At 35.0% G+C, this 26,001-nt stretch overlaps 1 protein-coding gene across 3 annotated transcripts in view; it reads right to left on the reverse strand.

Moving 5' to 3' along the window:
• Positions 1-26,001, reverse strand: part of LOC136028298 (galactosylceramide sulfotransferase-like) — a 63,101-nt gene that overhangs the window by 21,898 nt on the left and 15,202 nt on the right. For 2 of the 3 annotated variants that reach the window (XM_065706054.1, XM_065706053.1), the window contains exon 2: positions 10,476-10,595. In XM_065706054.1, coding sequence (XP_065562126.1) covers positions 10,476-10,519 — 44 coding nt within the window. In that variant the 5' untranslated portion in view covers positions 10,520-10,595. Of the gene's footprint in view, positions 1-10,475; positions 10,596-20,894; positions 20,987-26,001 lie in introns of those variants that run through there. The other variant, XM_065706055.1, reaches the window with a different exon arrangement.

Here is a 26,001-nt window from a genome sequence, read left to right on the forward strand (position 1 = left end):
CAGATATGCTGAATTTTATGGTGCCTTTTTCAGTAGGTCTACTTTCTCCCTTTATTGATGTGTTTTTGACATATTTCGGCAAGTCTACAAATTTTTTACATATGACTTTAAACCCACACATTTTGGTCTCTGGCAGTTAACTTGTAATTTATGGCATTGCAAAATTTTGAATTTGCCTGTAAAGGTACAATAATATAAAATTTAAACTGTCAGAGAATCTAATTTTATAGTTTTGATTTCTACAAAAAAGATCCACTCTTTATTCACCATTTACTAACTAGAATGGTTGGAGAAGTGCAACAATCTTAAGTCAACAGAGACTTTTGACGCTAAATGAAAAGAAAAATGAGTTTATTTGATTTTGTTTATCAGCGCCTTCAGTATATCCCTAAACTTTATTTATTATGACATTGAATTGATAAAAAAGTACACTTTCTTAGGTCTATTTTTTATTTAATGTGGATTTCAGAATTTGTTACTTGCCTCATAAGTCTAAAACGACATTTTTGCCAAAATCCTTGAAGTACTCTTTGGAGTACTCATTTTACTTTAAAACTAATTTCATGTATCTTCATTGATAATTCAAAGAAGTTAAGTTACTTCAAGTGATGTTTGTAATTGAATATAATGCTAGGATTCAATCTTTCTAAACTTGGCAAAAAGTATGTGACTAAGTTCTGCCGAGTGTTTCATAGAAAAAACAAAATTCATGAAACCAATTTAATGAATAATTAAACGCACGAACATTCCTAGTAAATTTATCTACTATGGGCTGCCTCCCCGTGGTAGCATAATATTTGTAGAAATGAATATACAATAAGTTGGAGGTAATAGGTTTGAGACTATCTAGGCATGATTTTTACTCTTGTTGATAGAAGTGCTTCGCCAAGCGCTGAAAACCATATTTTGACCAAGATGACCCTAGAATTGCACAAATCCTCCACTCATACTGGAGGTCCCAGAAAATTCTTGCTGTCTGGTTCTAAGCCGGTTTAAGTGGTTTGATGGAGACTTGAGAAGATAGGTTGATACCCGTTCTTTACTGGTATCTGGGATCATTACTTTTCCTGAGGCCACAATAATTTCAAGTAATTAAATTACATGAAAATTGAAACTTGGAATGTTATGACGTTAAAAAATAGACTGTCGTATCGATATTTTGAGTGACAAATCCAAACGATTAGAACTGGACTTATTAGGAATGTCAGAAACTCATATCCTAGGGGATGACAATTAAGGAAGCTGCTAAGTCTTGTTTAGGCTGGGAAAGCATTAATAATAGAATACTAGTTGTTCATTTTATGACTAAAAGTTTCAGGGTATCAGGTATAGCATTATATGCCCCTGTAGAACCGACTGATAGAGATACTATAGACTCAGGTGAATTTTACTTAAAGTTACGGAAGTAAATAGACAGGATCTTAGGTAGAAATATAGTGTTTTACAAGGAGATTTTAACGCCCAGGTCGATAAAAATAGCGATAAATGATATCCTGGCCTGGATATCATTTGGATTAGATCCTGGATTAGTTATAAACAATGCGATGTTTAGTTATAAAATAGCCACAAGTTAACATGGTATTCACGTGATGGTAAGATAGCAAAGCCTATTTGTTATGTTATAGTAAACCGAAGACTGGTAGGATCAATACAAGTTACTAGAATATACAGGAGTGCTATTATTGATGTTAAAAGTAAAGATCACCATCGAGTAGAGTCTAGAGTTAATTTAGAGCTGAAATTTCAGAAGTACAACTACATCCCGTGAAGTTATGATGCTGGTAGACTCGCGAATCAGAATTTGAGAGAAACTTTCCAGGAACAGTTGAATGTTAAACTTGAGAAATTAAAGTTTGACAATGAGGAAGGTGGTTGGAACAACTTTAGAAGAATAATTTATGAAGCTGCTGATAGCGTCTTAAGGAAGAAAGTTAGGACTGCAGCAAGAAATATTTATGAAAAGGTTTATGTCTAATAAAGAGGAGAAGGGGCTTATACACGAATTATCTAAGTTGTGGATTATATGAAAACATAAAGAATGTAAGTAAAGTAGAGAAAGCATTAAAATCAAACAGTTCGTGGTAACGAACTGTAGTAAGGAGTGACCCGGCCCAATAGTAAGCAAAACTCTAAAAAATAGAATTTTGATATCAATAGCTACATCAAAAGAATCGCATTTTAATGCTGATTTTAAATATATAATTTTAATCAAGTTTAGTCTCACCTATCAAAAGTTACGAGCCTGAGAAAATTTGCCTTATTTTAGAAAATAGGAAAAAATATCCCCTAAAAGTCATAGAATCTTAACAAAAATCACATCATCAGATTCAGCGTATCAGAGAACCCAATTATAGAAGTTTCAAGCTTCCATCTACAAAAATGTGGAACTTAGTATTTTTTGCCAGAAGGCGATAACGGATGCGTGTTTATTTGTTTGTTTGTTTGTTTTTTTGGTTTGTTTTTTCCCCAGGGGTGATCGTATTGACCCAGAGATCCTAGAATCTTGCTAGAGGTCTCATTATAACGGAAATGAGAAATTCTAGTGCCCTTTTTAAGTGACCAAAAAAATTGGAGGACACCTAGGCCCCCTTCCACGCTAATTATTTTCCCAAAGGCACCAGATCAAAATTCTGAAATATCCATTTTATTCAGTGTAGTCAAAAATACTTATAACTATGTCTTTGGGGACTACTTACTCCCCCAGAGTCCCCGTGGGAGGGGCCACAAGTTACAAACTTTGACCAGTGCTTACATATAGTAATGGTTATTTGGAAGTGTACAGACGTTTTCAGGGGGAATTTTTAGGTTGGGGGAGGAGTTGAGAAGAGGGGGATATGTTGGGGAAACTTTCCTTGGAGGAATTTGTCATGGGGAAAGAAAATTTTCATGGAGGGAGCGCAGGATTTCTAGCATTATTTAAAAAACAATGAAAAAATAAATATGAAAAAGTTTTTTCAACTGAAAGTAAGGAGAAGCATTAAAATTTAAAACGAACAGAAATTACTACGCATATGATGGGCTCACCTCCTCCTAATACCTTACTCTTTTTAAAGCTAAAGTATTTTTAGTAATTTCAACTATTTATTCTACGTCTTTTGTGATTCAGGGGTCATTCTTAAGAAATTGGAACAAAATTTAAGCTTTAGTGTAAAGAGCGAGGTTCTGACGAGGGGGTGAACCCCATTGAATACGTAACAAAAACATGGGAATACAGAAATTCACTACGTAAGCTAATTCTCAAGTTACGTATATTTTTTACTAGTAAAAACATTTGTAAAAAAATTAAAAGTTCTTGTTGCCTTTTTAAGTAACCAAAAATCGGAGGGCAACTAGGCCTCCTCCCCCGCTCCTTTTTTTCTCAAAATTATTAGATCAAAACTATGAGATAGCCATTTAGTAAAAAAAAAATATTCAAATTTTGTTTTAATTATTCATCTGCGGAGAGGCAAAACGTTTGATTCAAAAACGTTCACAAATTAAATAAAAAAACAAGTTTTTTTTAACGGAAAGTAAGGAGCGACAATAAAACTTAAAATGAACAGAAATTACTTCGTATATGAAAGGAGATGGTTCCTCATCAACGCCCCGCTCTTTACGCTAATGTTTTTTTACTGTTTTAAAAAGTAGAGTTAAGAGAAAGAGTGAAACTTTAGCGTAAAGAGCGGGGCGTTGATGAGGAACCATCTTTCATATACGAAGTAATTTCTGTTCGTTTTAAGTTTTAATGCCGCTCCTTACTTTCCGTTAAAAAAACTTGTTTTTTTATTTAATTTCTGAACGTTTTTGAATCAATGCATGTTTTGATATTGGCTCTCCGCAGATGAATAATTAAAACAAAATTTGCATATTTATTTGTTTTTGCTAAATGGCTTTCTCATAGTTTTGATCGAATGATTTTGAGAAAAAAAGTAACGGGGGAGGATGCCTAGTTGCCCTCTGATTTTTGGTTACTTAAAAAGGCAACAAGAACTTTTAATTTTTTTTCCGAATGTTTTTATTAGTAAAAGATATACGTAACTTAAAAATTAGCTTACGTAGCGAACTTCTGTATTCTCATGTTTTTGTTACGTATTCAAAGGGGTTCACCCCCTCGTCAGAACCTCGCTCTTTACACTAAAGCTTAAATTTTGTTCCAATTTCTTAAGAATGACCCCTGAATCACAAAAGACGTAGAATAAATAGTTGAAATTACTAAAAATACTTTAGCTTTAAAAAGAGCGAGGTATTAGGAGGAGGTGAGCCCATCATATGCGTAATAATTTTTGTTCGTTTTAAATTTTAATGCTTCTCCTTACTTTCAGTTGAAAAAACTTTTTATATTTATTTTTTCATTGTATTTTTTTAAATAATACTAGATAATCCTGCGCTCCCTTCATGAAAATTTTCTTCCCCCCTGAAAAATTCCTTGAAACAAACTTAAAAAAAACTTGTTTTTTTTTTTATTTAATACAAGCTAAGAAGGTGTGAAGTGGACACCATGGGCAAGATTGCCGAGAATCGGGAAGACACAGCTAGACGGCATAATACAAAAATATTGTAGTGTCGTGTTAATGAATTGAGAGGAAGTAGTTAATCTAGACTTGCCCCAGCTAAAGATAGGAACGGAGCCACAATTAGTGATAAGGAAAGAGTTAAAGAGATATGGACAGAACATTGTAAGAATGTACTAAATTGAGATAGATTTACAGGAAAAGATAGAGAGGAAAATGAAAAAGTTTCTGTTACCTTGGAAATGAAGAAATATTTTTGTTTCCTGAGGAAGAATTAGCGAATGTACTAAAATGATGAAAAAATAATAAAACTCCAGGTGCTGATAGTTTGGTAGATGAGATTCCTAAATATAGTGTTTCTGAGGTTAGAAATAAGTTACTGAACATTATGAATATTGTTTTGGAAAAAAGGGAAAGTACCCGACGATTTTAGGAAAACCCGAACTAAACTACTGTATAAGAAAGGTGATACGAGTGTGGTCATTATCGAATCATTAATCTGTTCTCTGTAGGTTGCAAATTACTTAGTAATATGATACATGTCAGACTGAAAGCTGATGCAGACAAAGCTTAAAGAGAAGAACAGTACAGTTTTAGAAAGGGTAGAGGATGTGTCGAGTGAATTTTCACTCGTAGGTTAATAACTGAGAAGTGCCTCAGTTGTCCAACACCTTTGGTCCTCAGTTTTATAGAAGCTTTATCGAAGGTCTTATCCATGTATGGTATACTAGACAAATACGTTAAAGTGATTAGTTCTACACACGAGAATAACACTGCAGCGGTTAAAGTAGGAAATGAGGTTAGCAGCTGGTTTTGTATTAAATCAGGAATTAAGCAGGATTATGCTTTGTCCCCCTTTATATGGATCATTTTGATGGACTTTGTCTTAAGGGAGATAGGAAAGGCAATAGGTGACCACGGAATCAAATAGAGAGGAAAAATAAGACCAGGAATACAAAAAGATTGAAAAAAGAACAAAAAGATTGATCAGGTGGGCAGCCTCACTTACCTTGGTAGCATTATTAGTAAAGATGGCGGGAGCAGTGAAGGTGTTAAAAGTAGAAGAGCTAAGGCTCAGGGTGTATATTCACAATTAAAATAAGTTTGGAAGAATAGGGAGATAAGTCTGCAAACCAAGATTAGAATATTGAAAGCTACAGTGATGACAGTGGTAAAAAGAATGGCTCTGAAGCAAGGGCTCTCCAAAAAGTGGATGAAGATTTCCTAGATGTTTTCCAGAGAAACTGCTTACGGATTGTTTTGGGTACCCGGCAGACTGACCGTATTGCAAACAGTAGGCTGTACGGAAAAAGTTGTTTAATCCCGCTATCTAAGGCTACAATGAAAGAAAGGATGAGATGGCTAGGGCACGGTCTGCAGATGAAGGATGACTTACTGCCAAAGCATGTTTCGGCCAACCGTCTTGGGCAAAACGGAAAGCAGGCTGTCCTCGTCTGGGTTGGGAGGATGTCATAAAGAAAGATTCAAATGAGATGGGAAATTCCCGGGAGGGTATAACGAGAGAGGCTTTGAATAGATTGGGGTGGAGGAGGAGCGTGCGTAGCTGTATTGACCTAAGGTGGCTTGTTGCTGCGTTGAGTTGTTAGTTAGTGTTAGTATTAGTAGCATGCAAATATTGCCTTTTTCAGTTTACTGCGTGTAAACAATGAACGAATTGCGTAGCTTACAGCCCTTGTCCTGAGGACGGTGGCGTGGTTGACATCCCCAAAGACACAATTACTGGAGCTTTCAACAAGGCTGAACAAAATAAATCTCTTAAAATTCCAATTGGATACGTTTTGAGGAATTATAGAATTAGGGGAAAGATTGCCCTCCATTCGTTTTTGACTCTTAAGAAGGGCACTAAAACTTCGGACTTCTAATCAAAGGAGCTCCATCCGTTCCAAAGCTTGTATGACCACCCGTTACACAAAAACCTTATATGCCCGGGGCATAGCTTACAACCCTTGTGCGTGGCCTATGGGGCATTGTGTCCACCCTAAAAAGATTGTTACATGATTTTCGGACTCTTGGTAACAAAATGACTATCTCACAATTTCAATTGATCGCGTTTTGGGAAAAGAGGATGTCAGGGAGGAGGGGCTAGTTGCTTTCAGTCATTTTTGACTCGTAAAAGAGAACAAGAACTATACATTTCAAACTAAATGAGCTTCTTCTAGGGTTCGCACGACCACCTCTTCCATAAAAAACTTTATATGCCCCTGGGGCATAAATTACAACCCTTACCCCCAGACTCTGGGGAATTCTGTCCACCCAAAGTCCTTGTTATATGATCTTTGGACTATTTCTGAACAAATTGCTGTCTCAAAATTTTATCGGATGCATTTGTGGAAAATACAACGTAGGGAGTGGGACGGGGCTGCCCTGATCACTTTGACTCTTAAAAAAGGAAGTAGAACATCTGATATCCAATCCAATGAGCCCCCTCCAGACTTTATATGACTACCTATTACATAACAACATTTTATTCCCACGGGGCATAAGTTACAACCCTTATGCTGACGCTGATGGCTGCAGGGGGTTGTCATTCTCAAAGACATAATTTCCAGACCTTCATTCCAGACCAGACAATTTCTATAATTTCAACTACGCTGAAAAACATCGCTATTTACAATTTGTATTGTAAAGTTTTTGGGAATTGAGAGCTGTGCAGGGGGAGGGGGCTTCTTGCCCTCCAATTACTTTTTACTATTAAAAAGGATCCTTTCGATTTCCTGTCGAATGGGCATTTTTTGAAGTTTCTAATACAACAAATGGTGTGACTATCTCAAAATTTCGATTGGATGTATTTCGGGAAATGGTGGGTGTTAGAAATGAGAGAGGTGTTAGTTACCCTCTAATTACTTTCGATTATAAAAAGGGGCACTAGACCCTTCAATTTCCAGTCAAATGGGCTTTTTCAATGTTTCTAAAACGACAAGTGGCTATTTCAAAATTTCTATCAGATGGATTTCAGGAAAATACGCGGTGTGGGGGGGATCCACCCTCCAATCACTTTGAATCTTGAAAGAGGCACTAGAAACTCGTATTACAATTCCAAAGAAGCCCCTTCGAAGTTTATACGATCACTATTTCTATAAAAAAAAAACCTTATATACCCCCAGGGCATAACTTAAAACCATTGCCCTGAAGGCTGGAGGGGTTTATCCTCAAATATATAACTTCCGGACTTTTAAACTACGTTAGAAAATACTGGCTATCTCATAATTTTGATTGGATTTGTTTGGGGGAATGGTGGGCGTGAGAGGGGGGGGGGGTTAGTTGCCCTCCAATAATTGTCAACTATCAAAAGGGGAACTAGCCGTTTCAATTTCCAATTTAATGACCCCTTTTCGGAGTTTCTACGATAGGTCCTTCGATACAAAGTGCTCTGATCTAAGACAAAAAAAAGTGCTCTGACCTAGGACCAAAAAAAAAAAAAAAAAAAAATTGCGCCCTCATCGCTCTGCCTATGATCAAGGACTATAATATTCTATTATGTGATATATTTTTCCTCGTATGGTGATTGTTTCATTGCATAAACTGTTTTCACAATATTTTAACATGACTTTGTTTATTTTCTGAAGCTGGCATCGTAACATAGTTGAGAATTGGTCAAGGTTAGACCAATTAAATAAATGTTTGAGAAAAAGCCTTAAGCATTTGATTAACTAAATAATTTTTTACTAAAAAGCTTTATGTTCCAATTCACTTTAACCTCAGCCCCCTAATGTCCCAAGCATTTTGCCACGTCTCACTCTTGCTTCCACTGACTACCCATAAATGATTACAAAACTAAGGAAAAGAAATATATACAAGGATTATGTAGTTTTGACTATATGTTTCCACACAAAGAAGTTTCCCAACTCACAGCCTTTTTCTCAAGGGCTGTGGGGGTCATGTTATCCCCATAGACATTTTTATTGGTCAAAAATACTATTCTGAACAAAATGGCTATCTCAAAATTTGATAGGACAACTTTTGGAGAAGGGGACAGGAGAAAAGGACTAAAAGCACTTCAACCTTTTTGGACACCTGAAAAGGACGCTATAATTTTTAATTACTATTTGAATGAGCCATCTGCCGATCTTCTTGGACCATTGGCTCAATGCCATCACCCCAGGGTAAAAGAAAAAAACAACTAAAAACACACATCCGTAATCTACAAAACACAAAATTCCACATTTTGTATACAAAAGCTTGAAACCACTGCAGTAGTAGATACTTTGAATCATATAATGTGATTCTCTTTAAGAGTATTTGACTTTTAGGGGGTGTTTCCCCCGTTTTTCCAAAATAAGGTAAATTTTCTCAGGTTCATATCTTTTGATCGGTAAACTGAACTTAATAAATCTTATATATTTGAAATCAGCATAATAAGCCAATTCTTTTAATGGATCTATTGGTATGGAAATTCCATTTATTAAAGATTCGGCTACTAGTGAGCCGCGTCGCTCCTTGCAACATTTTGTCATCACGAACCGTTTGATCAAACAGCGACTCGGCTCAATAGTAACCAAAACTCTAAAAAACGGAATTTTGATACCAATAGTTACATCAAAGAATTGAATTTTAATGCTGATTTTAAATATATAAGCTTCATCAAGTTTAGTTATACCCATCAAAAGTTACGAGCCTGAGAAAATTTTCCTTATTTTAGAAAATAGGGACACCCCCTAAAAGTCATAGAATCTTAACGAAAATCACACCATCAGATTCAGAGTATCAGAGGACCCTACTGTACACGTTTCAAGCTCCTATCTACAAAAATGTGGAATTTTGTATTATTTGCCAGAAGACAGATGACCGATGCGTGTTTATTTTATTTATTTTTTTTCCCAGGGGTGATTGTATCGACCAAGGGGTCCTAGAATTTTGCAAAAGGGCTCATTCAAACGCAAATGGAAAGTTCAAGTGCCCTTTTTAAGTGACTAAGAAAATTGGAAGGTATCTAGGCCCCCTCCCACGGTCATTTCTTTCCCAAAGTCATCGGATCAAAATTCTGAGATAGTTATTTTATATCATAGTCGAAAAACCTTATAACTATGTCTTTGGGGACGAATTACTCCCCCATTTCCCGTTGGAGGGGCTGCAAGTTACAAACTTTGACCAGTGTTTACATATAGTGATGGTTATTGTGAAGTATATAGACGTTTTCAGGGGGATTTGTTGGTTTGGGGGGAGGTTGAGAAGAGGGGGTTATGTGAGGGGAAATTTTTTTAAGGAATTACGGCTTTAGTGTAAAGAGAGAGGTATTGACGAGTGGGCGAACCCCCTCATATACTTAATAAAAACATACGAATGTAGAAGTTCGTTACGTAAGCTAATTCGTAAGTTACGTATATCTTTTACTAATAGAAACGTTCGTAAAAAACTAAAAGTTCTAGTTGCCTTTTTAAGTAACCAAAAAATTGGAGGGCAACTAGGCCTCCTCCCCCACTCCTTTTTTCTCAGAATCGTTCGATCAAAAATATGAGAAATTCATTTAGCCAAAAAAATAAATATGCATATTTCGTTTTAATTATTCATCTGCGGAGATCCGAAATCAAAACATGCATTAACTCAAAAACGTTCAGAAATTATATAAAAAACAAGTTTTTTAACTTAAAGTAAGGAGCGACACTAAAACTTAAAACGAACAGAAATTACTCCGTATATGAAAGGGGCTGTTCCCTCCTCAACGCCCCGCTCTTTACGCTAAAATTTTAATGTTTTAAAAAGTAGATTTGAGACAAAGAGTCAAACTTTAGCGCAAAGAGCAAGGCGTTGAGGAGGGAACAGCCCCTTCCATATACGGAGTAATTTCTGTTCGTTTTAAGTTTTAATGTCGCTCCTTACTTAAAGCTAAAAAAACTTGTTTTTTTTTATTTAATATAAAAAATTCCCGTTTTTTTTTTACTTTTGATGTTGCTTTTTACTTTTATTTGAATTTTTTTATCAGATTCATTCTTAGTGTTTGAATAAAATTGCAAATTTTGCACTTACCTCAGAAAGATGTTTTGAAGGGTAGAGCTGGCGCATTTGTGCATTTTTAAAAATCCTACTTTTCGTCTTGGTTTACATGTCGACTCTAAGGACGTATTAACTGGTCTTTGCTTCTCGGAACTAAAATATGAACACAATCATAAAATTCAAGCAGAATTCAGAATTTCTTGTCAAAAATAAAAATCATTTTTTTGCATTTTCAAAAATACTACTTTACGTCTATGTTTACATGTCGACTCTAAGGAGATGTTAACTGACTTTAGCTTCTCAAAACTAAACTATAAAGATAAACGTAAGATTCAAGCAGAGTTTGGGATTTCTCGTCAGAAACAAAAATTATACTTGGTGCATTTTCAAAAATCCTACTTTCGTATCTAGTTTTACATGTGGACTTTACGGAAGTGTTAGCTGGCCTTGGCTTCTTGGAATAAAAATATAGACACATTCATAAAATTTGAGCAGAATTCCGAATCAAACAGTTCGTGGTAACGAACTGTAGTAAGGAGCGACCCGGCTCAATAGTAACCAAAAGTCTAAAAAATGGAATTTTGGTACCAATAGCTACATCAAAAGAATCGCATTTTAATGCTGATTTTAAATATATAAGTTTCATCTAGTTTAGTCTTACCCATCAAAAGTTATGAGCCTGAGAAAATTTGCGTTCTTAACGAAAATTACACCATCAGATTCAGCATATCAGAGAACCCTATTATAGAAGTTTCAAGCTCCTATCTACAAAAATGTAGAATTTATATTTTTTGCCAGAAGGCAGATCACGGATGCGTGTTTATTTTTTATTTTTATTTTTAATTTTTTTTCCCCAGGGGTGATCGTATCGACCCAGTTGTAGAACGAACTTAAAACGAACAGAAATTACTCCGTATATGAAAGGGGCTTTTCCTTCTCAACGCCCCGCTCTTTACGCTAAAGTTTGACTCTTTCTCTTAACTCTACATTTTAAAACAGTAAAAAACTTTATCGTAAAGAGCGGGGCGTTGAGAAGGAAAAGCCCCTTTCATATACGGAGTAATTTCTGTTCGTTTTAAGTTTTAATGTCGCTCCTTACTTTCATTTAAAAAACTTGTTTTTTTTTATTTAATTTCGTGTCAAAAATGAACATTATATTTTCACATTTTCAAACATCCTACTTTAGGTCTAGGTTTACATGCCGACAATAAGGAATTATTAACTGGCCGCAGCTTCTTGAAACTAAAATATAAATACAATCGTAAGATTCGAGTAGAATTAATAATTTTCTCTTTCAAATAAAAATTACATTTGTATGTTGGCTTACGGGTCAAATCTAAGGAATTGTTAACTGACTTTAGAGTTTTGGAACTAAAACATAAATATAGTCGTAAGATTTGAGCAGAGTTTAAAGTTTGCTGTGAAAAAGTACGTCCAAAAATAAAATTATATTTGTGCATTTTCAAAATTCCTAATAGTAACATCTCCAGTATCTCTTTTTAAAGCAAGGTTTGAATTTATGTCTCTGTTTTAATAGTGCTTAATAAATACAGAACTTGCTTTAAAAACAGATACTGGAGATATTCCTATTAACCCAATTTACAATAACTTTATACTGAAAGATTCAAATAACATTTTCCTCAGATTAAATTAAGATCATCTGACAATGCTTTTAAACAAAATCATGTTACTAGGCAAGCTAAGTCAATCGCTAAGCAAAGAGTTCTCGCCCAGTAATAGGTTAATGGTCTTTCGTTTATTCATTCATGGTTATTCATTGTTTTTTTCATTTATTATTTGCTTGGTCTTTTGTTTTTTCGATTCAGTGTTTTTTCTGCTCTGTTCGGCTTTACTTCAAAAGGTTAGTTTTTAATTTTTTTTTTTTTAGCACTGCAGAGTCCTTGCCAAAATTTCTGCTTTTGTCCTTTTCGCTTTTTGTCTGTCGGCTGGCTAATATTACTCTCATTTTCACGGCTATTTAATTATATTTTTTCTTGTTTGTAATGCGTCATACATAGCCAGTATGGTCTTAGAAAGTGTTTAAGATTAATTGACATTGCTTCAGAAATGATACTCCCCACTGGAAAAAGTCTCCCAATTAGAAATATGATTAATTGGATTGAGTTTGGGACTAAAATCGTAAATTTCGGTTAATATTCCTGATTTTAATTTTTTCCAGGGGCAAGTGTTTGAAAATTTCGTATTTTTTTAGATCCCTCCTCCGTCCGTGCTGGTAACTATATTGATTCAATCTTTAACATGTCCGCATTAAAAGAGAAGCTCTTCCCCTTTGTATCCATAGCACATGCTTATTTCAAATATATTCCTCCAAATGAGTAGTGTTTTTGGGGGGGAGGGCTCTACCCCATCTTTACTATATGGATTTAAGGACCTGCACGATATTAAATGATTACTGAAAACAAGGCTCTAGAAAAAAAAACGGAGATATGGCCCCAAAAAGTGGGAGCCTGTAAAATACCATACGAAGATATTTTCTCAGACACTGGCAGCCTGTAAGCCGTTTGTCAATGTATTTAAAGTGACTCTCTATCTCAGAATTTTCCCTCTAAAGCATTTTGACTTTTTTCGGGTCTAAGTTATTCTATTGTAGCAAAATGGCTTGAATTTGCACTTTATTGTAACAGAGAACTTAATTATGAGTTTTGAAGAACTCCAGTATCAAAGTAATTCAGCAAATGGGTCAATGCAGTCTACCCTGGGAGAGAAGGACAAAAAACAAATCCAAATATTCACACACTTGTAACCAGTCGTATTTTTATAGATTGGGCTTGAAAACCTCTCTCTACGGTTCTTGAACATAGTAAAATTTTCTTGGATATCCCACTTATACAATCAAAACCATTGATTGATAACCTTAAACTTAGAGAATTTCCCGTATTTAGAATCTGAATAAAACAAAGCCTTTTCTTACATGCTTAATTCCTTGTTTTATATGCAGAATCACAATTTTTACTCTACCTTTAACCTTACTAACTGGTAAATTTTGTTAACCCTGAATGAAAGACTAACCGTTACCAACCGCTATTTTAGTAAACTACAAACCTTACATTGCTACTAACCTTACATTACTGATCGTTCACTACCGTGAACAGTTTGAAAAGTTGATGCTGTTGTGTTTGTTTAACTAATAACGTCAAGATTTTGCCATACAAAAGTGATGCCATATATACTAACTTCAAATATCGAAAATGTTTCGATATTGGAAAATATTTTAATATTTTGCAATCGAATTTGCTCCCAAAAGTATGAGCTGTAATTCTAGATGTAAATAAAAGTCTCCGCTTTTTTTTCAAATATGGATATGAAAACTAAAATTATTTTTAATTTATAAAAATTATGGAAATTGTTATGTTTGCTCAGTAAATCATGAATCAAACTCTGTATTAAACAGTGAAGGATCTGCGGGGCAGGCAGCCCACCTCATATTTGAGAAGCTTTCTGTCAATCCAAGTATTGATGAGACTCCTAGATTCCATTTCAAAAAGTTTTTTTTTCAATTTAGTTTTTCAAAGGAGGAAATTGTCTCAAATGTTACTGCATGTCTCATTTCTATACTATGTCCACTCTATTTGGTTTAAGAAAATAATTTGCTCTGTTGATAAGTAATTGACAAGCAATACTGACAAAAGTTTGGTATTCGTCTGCTTTAAAAGAATAAAAATAAATAAATAATAGACTAGATAGGCTAGATAGAAATAGACTAGAAATAATAAAGAAGAACAAATTTTGAGCAACTGATTTATTTTTTTTTAATGTCATGTCTATTCATTGCAGTCATGAAACTTATTTTGTTATTATTTAATATGAAAATAGGGATACTTATGAATTACCATTTATGATAACCGTTATAATTATCGATTCAATCTGTTTAAGAATAATCAAATGGGATAAAATTTGTATTATCTTTGGGTTAAACCTACTGTTTTGCCAAGAAGTTTGTTATAAATAATAAGAAACGTTAAATTATTATATTTGCCATAAAAGGACTTTCAAAATAGTCTTTCATGGTAAGATTATGACCGTTAAAACCTTGTCAGGCAAGTTTTCTGTCCAATGTATGACTATTAAGGCTTTCAATTGTAACTAATTGAAGAGCTTGTCAAAAAAGATAAAATCTAATGTTCAAGTTGATTGATCCTGGAAGTTAAAACTGTTTCTGAAAGTAATGTTAATGAAAAAAGGAAAAAAAAAACTGTTTATGAAAATAACTGTTTAATAATTAAAAAACTGTTTCTGAAAATAATGCCTATAAGTTATTTGTATTTTTCAATTTAAAATTTAGCTCATTTTCTAAATAAAGTACATATATGTTATGTTTGGAATTGCTAAGTGTATTAGAAGTCAAAAGTGAATCAAAATTTAGAAAGTTAACATCTAGTTGCAGCATACACTATTTTGAAAAAAAAAAAAATCTTTTTCAAACTTTCGAAGTAGAATTTCTTTTCAGCGTAGATATCCTCCTCGCAGTCCTTTTCTCATGGTGGCTGCTACATTCTTTTTTTTTTCTAAGAAACAACAAAGAGATGTAAAACTCAATTAAAAGACAACAAACAAGACTACGGCCAGTAGAGAGAAAATATGAAAGACTAAAACAACGCGGATATTTCGCCTATATGCAAACTAGGCGTCCTCAGCACAAGAGAAACAAAGAAAAAAAGAAAAAAAAACACTAAACTAAAAACAAATAAAACCACCATCAATATTAATAAAATACAATTGTCGCAGCTGACCCACGTAGGGAAAAAAAAGCTATTATGGTTGCTTCAATGAGTGTTGTGAAATTGAAACTAAGTTAATTATTCTGTTGCGAAAGAATACTCTTGTTAGCTCATTCGTTATTTAGTCGTTGAACAGTTAAGATCTATCTATTCTTTCAAAAAGGATTAATCTCAGTTTCACATCAGTTGTTGGTAAAGGACTTTTATTCTGATTTAATTAGACACTGAATTGTTTCAGTAGTTACGAAATAGTGAGAACATTTTTACGTCTTATAAACTGTCTTATATTACTTGTTATTACTGTTATTACTTACTTGTTATATTACTTATATTACTTATAAACTGTCTTATAAACGTCTTATATATTCATTCAGTATCTGTAACCAAGTGGAATATCTGACGTCACTGAATAACTTGAATTAACTGTAGTTTTTGTCCACTGCATAAATTGTACTTTCGGCATTATTAAAATAAGACAATTTCATATAAAATCAAAGAGCGGTATGCCAGTTTGGAAATAATAAGGATTATAGTGGCACAAAATTGTATCCGTATTGGCAAGACATGTGAAAACTAGAGCTTTGAATTTGTTCATTTCATTCCGAGGAATGTTTACAAAAGGCCAGAATTCAGGGGATAGCCATATCTCTAATGATGCAGAATCTCGAGTAATGGCAATGCTCACCCTAATGAATGGTCAGTTAGCAAAAATAGACCAAATTTCACTCAGAAATAGCGGGAATAAATGGGGGGCTGGCCCAGTTATCAATTAAGTTGGAGGGAGCGATCGCTGAAGTTAAGGCAGAAAATATAAATACGCAGCGAGAAGTGGATTCTCTGAAAACTGAACTGGAGAAGATGCGACTTAAAATGAGTAATATGGAGGCTGATGCAAAATGAACAAATGTAATTTTGTATAACTTAGATCCGTCAAGACGAGCACAGACATTACTTGAAGATGTAGTTGCCACTTTTAACCAGTTTATATCGAATGCCTCGATACATCTTAGTGACATAAAAGGCATTTTCCGTATTAAGTGTAATCAAAACCCCCACCCCGTTTCGGCTAAATTTACGGGCGCTTTTTGCCGCGATTTTGTCCTGAAATCAGGTCAACATTTTAGACACGCAAAAATTTGGATTACGCCTGACTACACAACACGCGAATTACTTGCGAGAAAGAAAATGAAATTTACCCCTGAGGCAGCGAAATCAGCGGGAAAAGAGGCGAAGTTGCGTGGTATGACATTGTTTGTAGAGAACAAGGGTTATATATACGATTTCGAAACTGATGCGATAGAGGAGCGCACAGTACCTGGTGGTGAATATAGAAGGGGAGTTGCTAGTGCATACCAGGTATCGGCTGTTGGAGGTTCGAACATAATGTTGAAAGATGTCGGAAGACCGAGAGCGGATTCGCAGTTATCAAATTCAAGCATCACATCTATGCAGTCATTCGGTAGCGCATTTAGTGATCCTGTAAAATCGCAAAATGAAATCGAAGTGCATAAAACACCCTTGTCTGTTGCTGCGCCATAAGTTGAAAGGGGCGCTCCAAAGAGAGGAAATTCTGAAATCATTAGCCCGAATGATAGTGCGCGAATTACAACACAGCCACCCTCTCTTAGAGGTAGGGCCACAATAAATGAAAGGCAGATCGCACCTCGTAAGCTATCTTTCCAAGATCAAAGTAAGTGGCCGAAAGAATAGGGAGACCAGGGCCATGGTGTTGTACAGGAAAGAATAAATATAGTGAATTGGAACATTCAAGGATGGGGTGAAATGAAAATTAATAGTCTATTGGCATCGCAATGTATGTTTGATATTGTAGCATTATCTGAAACTTGGTTGAAAAAAAAATCAGTTTGATAGGTTTCCGTATTTCGGTGTCCATCGTAAAAAATCTAAGAATGGACGAACTTATTGTGGAGTCGCAATTTTTGTATCTGAAAATTTTTGTCTCAGCATAAAGTCCAACGGCTGAAGAGTGTTTCTTGTAATTTGATATGGTTAAGAGTCAAAGCCGATGGACGGTTTATTATTTTTTGTGCAATTTATATCCCTCCAGAGTCGAGCTCGTACAACGAGGAGGATACATGGTGTAGGTTAGAGGATGAAAAACGTAAATTTTTTATTCAGTTTCCTTCTGACTTGTTTTGTCTTATGGGGGACTTTAATGGTTATGTTGGGGTTACTCCAGAAGTTTTGATATCACCTCATGCCTGTACGGATGAAGCTGCTTGGGAGGTTTGGGATGATTTAGTAATCCATCTCCCTCCGAGGGTAACTAAGGACCATGTTAGACGAAAGAATAATTGGGATCGTAAAATTTTGGATTTTTGTGGTAAGGAAAATTTTTTTTTATTTTGAATGGACGAGTTGGAAAGGATGGAGGTGTGGGAAATTTCACTTGTTTTTCTGGGACTTCTCCAAGTGCGATTGATTATATTTTGATGGATATTCCTCTTTGGCATCTATGTGCGGATTTCGAGGGGATGGCAGTGGTAGGTTCAGATCACTTGCCTGTTAGGGCTACTTTTGAGTTGGTTAGTTCTAAGAAACTAGCAACTAATAGCGATAGGAAGAAAAAACGAAGGGAAACTGAGGATTTAGGGATTTAAAAGGCACTGAAAGTAACAGGAGAGAATGAGAAAAATTTTCAGAGTATGATGGTGAGTGAAGAAGTTCAGCAGGAATTAAAGAAATGTTTGGTTTTACTAGGTGATGGAAAAATAGAGGAGCCGTTAGCATTAGTAAATGATGTTGTATATAAGGTAGGTTCAAAGTTAAATTGCAGAGTTAAGAATGATATTAAGAATGGATTTTTTGATGACGATTGTGAAAAAAAACGCCAGGAAGTTTTAGAGGCACTGCGGAAAGCGAGGGATAGCATAGGTAGTAGGGAAAATACTAGATTTTATATGGATTATAAATTGATTCGGAATAAGTACAAGAAAATGTCGAAGATCATAAAAAAAAGCATGAAATTAGGACAGGAGAGCAATTGAAAAAGGATTATAGAGAAGGAGATATTAGGACCTTTTGGCGTATAGTTAAAAATTCTATAGGAGGAACAGAGGTTTGTCATGGGATTCCAGCAGTAGATTCCTGGCCTACATATTTAGAGGAGAGAGAAAACGAAGTGATTAGGGACCAAGGAGGAACTAGTTTAAGTGTAGATCTGGTATCTGCTTTACGTGATGTAGTTAAAAGGCCAATGCAAGAATGTGATTATGATTTGGTTGCTCCCATCCAAGTAAGTGAAGTTTGGGAGACAATGAAAGGAATGAGAGGCGGGTGTGCTCCAGGTATAGATGGAATACCAACTGCACTTTGGAAGTGGGGACGGGTGTGGCTGCTGCCTGTTATAGCAGGGATGTTTTCCGGTATATTGAACAGTGCAGAATGGCCCTTGTCTTTGGCTAAGTCTGTTCTAGTGCCGTTATTTAAAAAGGGGGATAGATTAGACCATGGGGATTATAGAGGTATAAGCCTAAGTAATGTGCTTAGTAAGGTTTTTGCTAAGATATTATGTTGTAGGATAGATAATTGGATAGACCAAAATAGATTTTTTTTAAGATTCGCAGGCAGGGTTCAGAAAAGGCTATAGTCCTATAGATCAGATTTTTATTTTACTGAGGATCATTAGGAAACAGGTTAGGAGAAAAGAGGGCAGGCTATTTGTCGCATTTTTGGATTTAAAAGGGGCGTTTGATGGAGTGGATAGAAGTTTAATGATAGATTCCTTGTTAGTACTAGGGCTACCAAGCGCATTTGTTAAGATTATAGCTTCTATGTATAATATAGTTAAGATTGTAGTACGAGTAGGCAAGGATTTCTCTAGGGTTATGAGGGGTAGACTTGGTGTTAAGCAGGGATGTACAATTTCCCCAAGGCTATTTTCATTGTATATTAATGATTTTGAAGAAAATTTGATAGGCAGAGGCGCCCCAAAAATTAAGCTTTCAAGTGCAAGCGTTATGGCATTACTTTTATCGGATGACATAGCATTAGTAGCAGAAAGTAAAGAACATTTACAACAACTGCTAGATCTAGCATCTTCTTATTTTAGGAATAAGAAACTAGTGTTAAACATAAAGAAGTCGGTGGTAATGGTTTTTACTAAAAGTGGAGAGCAGATATATTCGCAGTGTCAGTTTACGTATGAAGGTAGGACACTAGACTACGTAGATGAATTTCAGTACTTAGGTTGTAGGTTTTCGTCAGATGGAAAATGGAAGAAACATCTCAAGATAGTAGAAAGTAAGGGAAATAGACTACTTGGATTGTTAAGTAAAAGTAGTATCAAGGAAATTAGGGATGTAGGATTGCTAAAGTATGTTTTTAATACTAGGGTTACATCGGCTTTGCATTACGGGGCGGTGCTTTGGGGGTTTAATAAGGGGTTGAATTTAGAGAGAATGCACTTGAGGTTTTTTAAGCGTAAGTTAGGCCTTGATAATAAGTTTAATGGGTTAGTACTAAGAGGGGTATAGGAATAAAGTGTATGAGACAGAGTAGGTTAATTAGTATGGTTAAATATTGGGAAAGGGTATCATCGATAGAAGATAATAGGTTAGTTAAACAAGCATTTTTAATGATGCTTCAAGATAGGAGGAAGGATTCGCAGCCAAATCAGGTGAAGAATATATTAGACCGTGTAGGGCTAGGTAATTGCTGGAATGAGGGAAAGGGGATAGGAGAGATGGTAGGGACTGTATCTAGGTTAGTTGCTAGTAGGCTAGAATCTCAAGAAGTTCAGGTTTGGCAAGCTGAGAAGGCCACCTCGCCGTCCCTTTGGATATATGCGGAGGTCAAGGAGAACTGGGGCGAAGAAATTTATCTAAAAATGGGATTGGCTCCGGATGATTAGAAATGGGTAATGTATGTAAGGGAAAATTTTATGCCTCTTGGAGAACGTAGGAAATATTTAGGGAGAAATAGATTGAGGGATGGTCCTTACAGTTGCCCTATATGTGGAGAGATGGATGAGTCTTTGCAACATTTTTTAGGGGATTGTAGGGAGTTGAGGGATTTGCGCTTGGAAATATTTGGTAAGGAGGTTGGGGGGAGGGATTGGATTTCGAAAATTTTGAGAAGTAGGTGTTACTTAACTATAAATAATATTGGAAAGCTCGGCCGGGTAGGTATGAGGTATCGTGATGTTTTCTTAAATAATTAATTTAATGTCTTTTCAGTATATGTCTGTTGCTGTATTTTTTTCCACTTGTTTTGTGTATGTCACCATGGCCCAATTGGGCTTTTCGTTTGAGTAAATCTATCTATCTATCTATCTATCTATCTATTGAAGCAACTCTTTTTGGCGTAGTAAGTAATCTAGTCCCCTGGTGATTATGTAAAATCTCAAGTCTCTTACTGACCATTGGTTCATTTTTCAAAAGATAATAATAAATTGGGTCAATATTTAAATTTCCCGTGTCCCTATTTACTGACAGATTAGTAAACATATGCTGTTTAATTTCCATAGCCTCCCTCGCCCACTGAGAAAAACACCTATCGTTAGAAATAGCCGTGGCCTAAATGAGGCCACGGCTTTCATCTTTTTTTTTCTAAATAAAAACGAATATAAAAAATGATGAAATTCCAAACAAAATTAACGAGCCTAAAATTCAAAGAGAATTACCCGATGATTCATTTAAAGTAGAAACCTAAATGCAAATAAAAAAAAAAAGAAAAAACAAATTCCAGTTACCGTAGTTAAATTAACACTTGACGACTTGACTCTTCGACCACTTGTCCTTGAAGACTTATGTCCGCTGTTCGAGTTTTTTGGTTTGTTGTTTCTTGCCAAAGTCCTACGGTTTTAATGTTTCAACATAAGGTGATGTTCTTACTATCATTCGATAACTGAGATTCAGGCTTATCCTTCTACCGATACACACTTTTGAAATTTGTTAAAGACCTCTATTAGATCAAACAGTTAGTGGTACCGAACTATAATAAGGAGCGACCCGGCTCAATAGTAACCAAAACTCTATAAAAGGGAATCTAGATACCTATAGTTATATCAAAGGAATCGCATTTTAATGCTGATTTTATATATATATATATATATATATATATATATATATATATATATATATATATATATATATATATATATATATATATATATATATATATAGTTTCATCAAGTTTTGTCATACCCATCAAAAGTTACGAACCTGAGAAAATTTGCTTTATTTTAGAAAATAGAAGAAAACACCCCCTAAATTCACAGAATCTTAACAAAAATCACACCATCAGATTCAGCGTATCAGAGAACCCTACTGTAGAAGTCTCAAGCTCGTATGTACAAAAATGTGGAATTTTGTAATTTTTGCCAGAGGACAGATCACGGATGCTTTTTTATTTATTTGTTTGTTTGTTTTTGACTTTTTTTTCCAGGGGTCATCGTATTAAACCTGTGGTCCTAACATGTCACTAGAGGGCTCATTCTAATGAAAATTAAAAGTTCTAGTGCCCTTTTTGAGTGACCAAAAAAATTGGAGGGTACCTAGGCCCCCTCCCACGCTAATTTCTCCCAAAGTCACCGGATTAAAATTCCAAGATTGCCATTTTATTGAGCATAGTCGAACAACCTAATAACTATGTCTTTGGGGACAACTTACTCCCCCACAGTCCTCCGGAGAGGGGCTACAAGTTCCAAACTTTGACCAGTGTTTTACATTTAGTAAAGGTTATTTGGAAGTGTACAGACGTTTTCAGGAGGATTTTTTTGGTTGGGGGGGGGAGTTGAGAAAAGGGGGTTATGTGGTGGGAACTTTCCATGGAGGAATTCGTCATGGGGGAAGAGAATGTCCATGAAGGGGACGCATGACTTTCTAGAATTATTTAAAAAACAATGACAAAATTAATATGAAAAAGTTTTTTCAACTGAAAGTAAGAAACAGCATTAAAACTTAAAACGAACACAAATTATTACGCATATGAGGGGTTCACCTCCTCCTAGTACCTCGCTCTTTTTGCTAAGGTATTTTTAGTAATTTCAACTATTCTTAATGAAATATTCTTAAGGAATTGGGAATATTCTTAAGGGATTGGGACAAAATTTAAGCTTTAGTGTAAAGAGCGAGGTATTAACTAGGGGGTGTACCCTTTCATATACGTAACAAAACATATGAATATAGAAGTTCGTTGCGTAAGCTAATTCGTAAGTTAGATATATCTTTTACTAATAAAAACGTTCGTAAAATATTAAAAGTTCTAGTTGCCTTTTTAAGTAACCGAAAAATTAGAGAGCAACTAGGCCTCCTCCCCCGCTCCTTTGACCCTTTCACCGTTACTGAGAAAGGGTCATCATATTTTAGTTTTATGTTGTGTTGTGTTTGTGTTTTTCTATATTTTTATCAGTTTATTCTGAGGTGAGGACAGTGAAGCGGAGGTCTTGACCGGAATATTTGCATAATTTTCAATTTTTTCACTGGATTTTTATTGTCCTCGTTCTTCCTTTCTTTGCGATTTTGTGTTTTGTATATGAAAGGGGCTGTTCCCTCCTCAGCGCCCTGCTCTTTAAGCTAATGTTTTTTAGTGTTTTAAAATGTATAGTTGAGAGAAAGAGCCAAACTCTAGCGTAAAGAGCGGGGTGTTGAGGAGGGAACAGCCCCTTTCATATACGGAGTAATTTCTGTTCGTTTTAAGTTTTAATGTTGCTCCTTACTTTTAGTTAAAAAACTTGTTTTTTTTATTACAAAGATACAAGATACAACTGTAGACCTGCCACAAAATTCCATGTTTAATAGGCAGCACAAGCCTTTGAGCATTCTAACGACACGTGTTCAATGATTTCAACAATGATTCGGAATAGGTTTAGATCGTTCTAACGGTAGTTCTAGATTTACATTATTCAAATATAGCCATGAACCTCACCTACAATACTTTCAACTCAAAGTTTAGGAACCCTTAATTATTTATCTTGTTCCAGTTTTTGTCAAACATTACTTGCCAAGTTCTGTTTTGTGTAAGGGTTTGCCAACTCCTCACCACCTGGTATACACTCTGGAGTCACATTTGTTCCACCAATCTTGGAAAACTTCCACCAAAATCATTTAGTGCCACATCTCACTTCCCAACAAAGGTGGCAGAAATCTATTAGGCTTTGCACCTATCTCAGGTGTACATCGCTTTGGAAGTGGGAAACCTTGGGTTTCGTGACCGCTACTTCTTATACGCTTTTTCCGGACATTAACCTGTTGTATGAGATTCAGTTTCTTGTGAGAGTATAAAATTTCTGCTGATATGTTTTGATCGGTCATTGACCTTAGTCCTTTCACATTATACAGTTATTTCCACTTTTTATGTAACATTAGCAGTCAACTACTGTCTCATGACCGTTGTTCCTTCCACGATTTTTAACAGAAGTTATTTTAAACAATTATGAGAACATTCTTGAATGAAACTAAATAAAAATAAGATTTTTTCAACTGTACGTAAGGAACAACAGTAAAACTTAAAAGTAACCAAAATTATTCCGTACATGAAGGGAGCTGCCCCTCCTCAACTTCATGTTGTTTACGCTACATTTTTAAGTGTTTCTAAAAAGCTCTTTATTCCAATTCAATGGCTCTTCTTTTTCAGTAATCTTTGTTAACGAACTAGGATGAAAGTCAAATTTAGCGTACAACACGAGGAGTTGCGAAGGTTTTAACTTTATTTAATGCAATTCAATTCTAAAAAATCTTTAAAAGAATTGTTTTTTAAAGAAAAGTATAGAGAGAAATTTAAACCTCGAACGAGGAAATATTTCTTTTAATAAGCAAAATTTAAATCGAGAAGCAAATTACTTTGGATAAATAAATAAAATCAAAACTAATAAGAGCTAAATTGAATAATCAAGTAAAAAAAAATATTATCATAAATTAAAGTACGGCGCCAGCCACTTAAACTCTCTAAAGGCTAGAGCAGGATTTTCACTTTACTAAAAAAAAACATTTTCTACAGTCTTTCTTAACATTAGAATGTCAAAAAATTCAAAAATTGCTCAGATTTCGAGGACTTTTTCTTTTATGCATAATTATGCAAGGCCAGATTTTCAGGTTACTATAACTTTTAGTTTCCGTTCGAATGAGACCTCTCACTATATTCTAGGACCACTGGGTTGATATGATCAACAATGGGAAAAACAAACAAAATAAAATAAACAAAACAAATGAACGCGCATCCAACATTTTTCTTCTAGCAGAAAATACAAAATTGAAATTTTCTTCAGATAGGTACTTGAAATCTCTACATTAGGGTTGTAAGATACGCTGAATCTGACGGCGCAGTTACCAAGGACTTTTTGAAGACCTTGAATACCTAGTATATAATTTTCATTTTCGCGATTTTGTTTTCTTCTTTTTATTGTATGTGCGTTATTGCATGTTCTTTTTTTTTATTGTATTTGCTTAATAAAAGTGCTTGTTTTTGTTTTGTTGGCCCATTACAAGCAAAGCTTCTTGGGCTTAGTAATTACTTCACATTTTGTAATTTTTTTTGTTTAGTATTAACAAATTGATTGATTGATTGAACTGCAGAGAATAATGTTGTCTTCATAAATCTGTTGATGCCATGAGTTAGTGTAATCAAATATGTTTCCTATATTTTAGTCTTCATTGAGGTCACCATCAGGGCTACCAACCGAACGCATTTTATGTCAAAAAAACACATTCCCACAATCCTAATCAATAAATATAAAGGTTATTTGACATACTTGCTGATGAGTCAAATTTGTTTTTCGAGCTTTGTCTGTACATTAAGGTACCCTTGATTTAAGGACTTACGAAATCCAGGTTAAAACTGCACTAAAATAAAACTTTTTGGCTCTTTTTGGGCAAGATTTTCTGACAAACCAAGACGTTGTCATTTTCTTGTGAATTGGTGTTTCCTTTTCTTAAGCACTTAAAAACATGAGTTTCAATGAAAAATTCATAAGATAACCCAACCTAAAAATATGTCGTAAGTTAGGATCCCTTTAGTCCTGGGAAGGATATAACTTCCCATCCATTCGTGAAAAAGTTGTTTGTGCAAATGACAGCCGAAATCAAAATTACCGTTCGTCCAGTCTCCGATAATCCCTCCCCCACTAAACGAATTCTGATATTCACTTAGTCAAGGAAATAACATTAAGCTCATCAAGATATTCGAAAAGAATCTGATTTGTATATTTTCTGATAACCTCTTTTTTTGCTCCTTTTTGCGTTTTGGAATCTCCTTGGTCGAGTTACCTATTGACAGAAAGTTTAAAAGGGGAAGAAAAATTCTTTTTTTTTCTAATTTGAACAATTTTGGGGCTTCTTGCCACAGCCCAGCGTTTTAATCAGAGAGAAAAAAGTTTTTTTGTTGTTTTAGACCAGGTTTGAGGTCTTTTTAAGGTGAACCAAAAAATTTTTACTTCATATTTTTCATATTGGTGAACGAAAAGCTTACAAATATAATTTTCAAGCCAATCAAACTAATGTTTTTGACTAACCTATGACCCAAATGTTTTTTAGGGCTTCTGCTGCTCAGCCTGTGTCAAATCTTGAAAGCTGAACGCCTTCCTACAAAAATAGCTAGTCTCTTTTAAGAACTCTATAGAAACATAGAAAGTACAGTTCTTATTAAAGGAGAGCTTACTTCTTCCCAGCCGATTAAGAAAAAGGCTACTGCAAGTATATCCTGCTATACCTGGGCTCTTTATTTGCGTGAACAACTACATCGTGAAAGAGAAAGACCATGTCCTCTCTTTTCACGTCAGTTGTGTACAGAGCACTCTATCTGATATTGGTCTCATGGATAGCGTAGCTGTCCCTAGTGGCAATCTGGATGAGCATATATCT

Source organism: Artemia franciscana, chromosome 6 (genome assembly GCF_032884065.1).
Source record: "Artemia franciscana chromosome 6, ASM3288406v1, whole genome shotgun sequence".
In the NCBI taxonomy this organism is placed as follows: Eukaryota; Metazoa; Arthropoda; class Branchiopoda; order Anostraca; family Artemiidae; genus Artemia; species Artemia franciscana.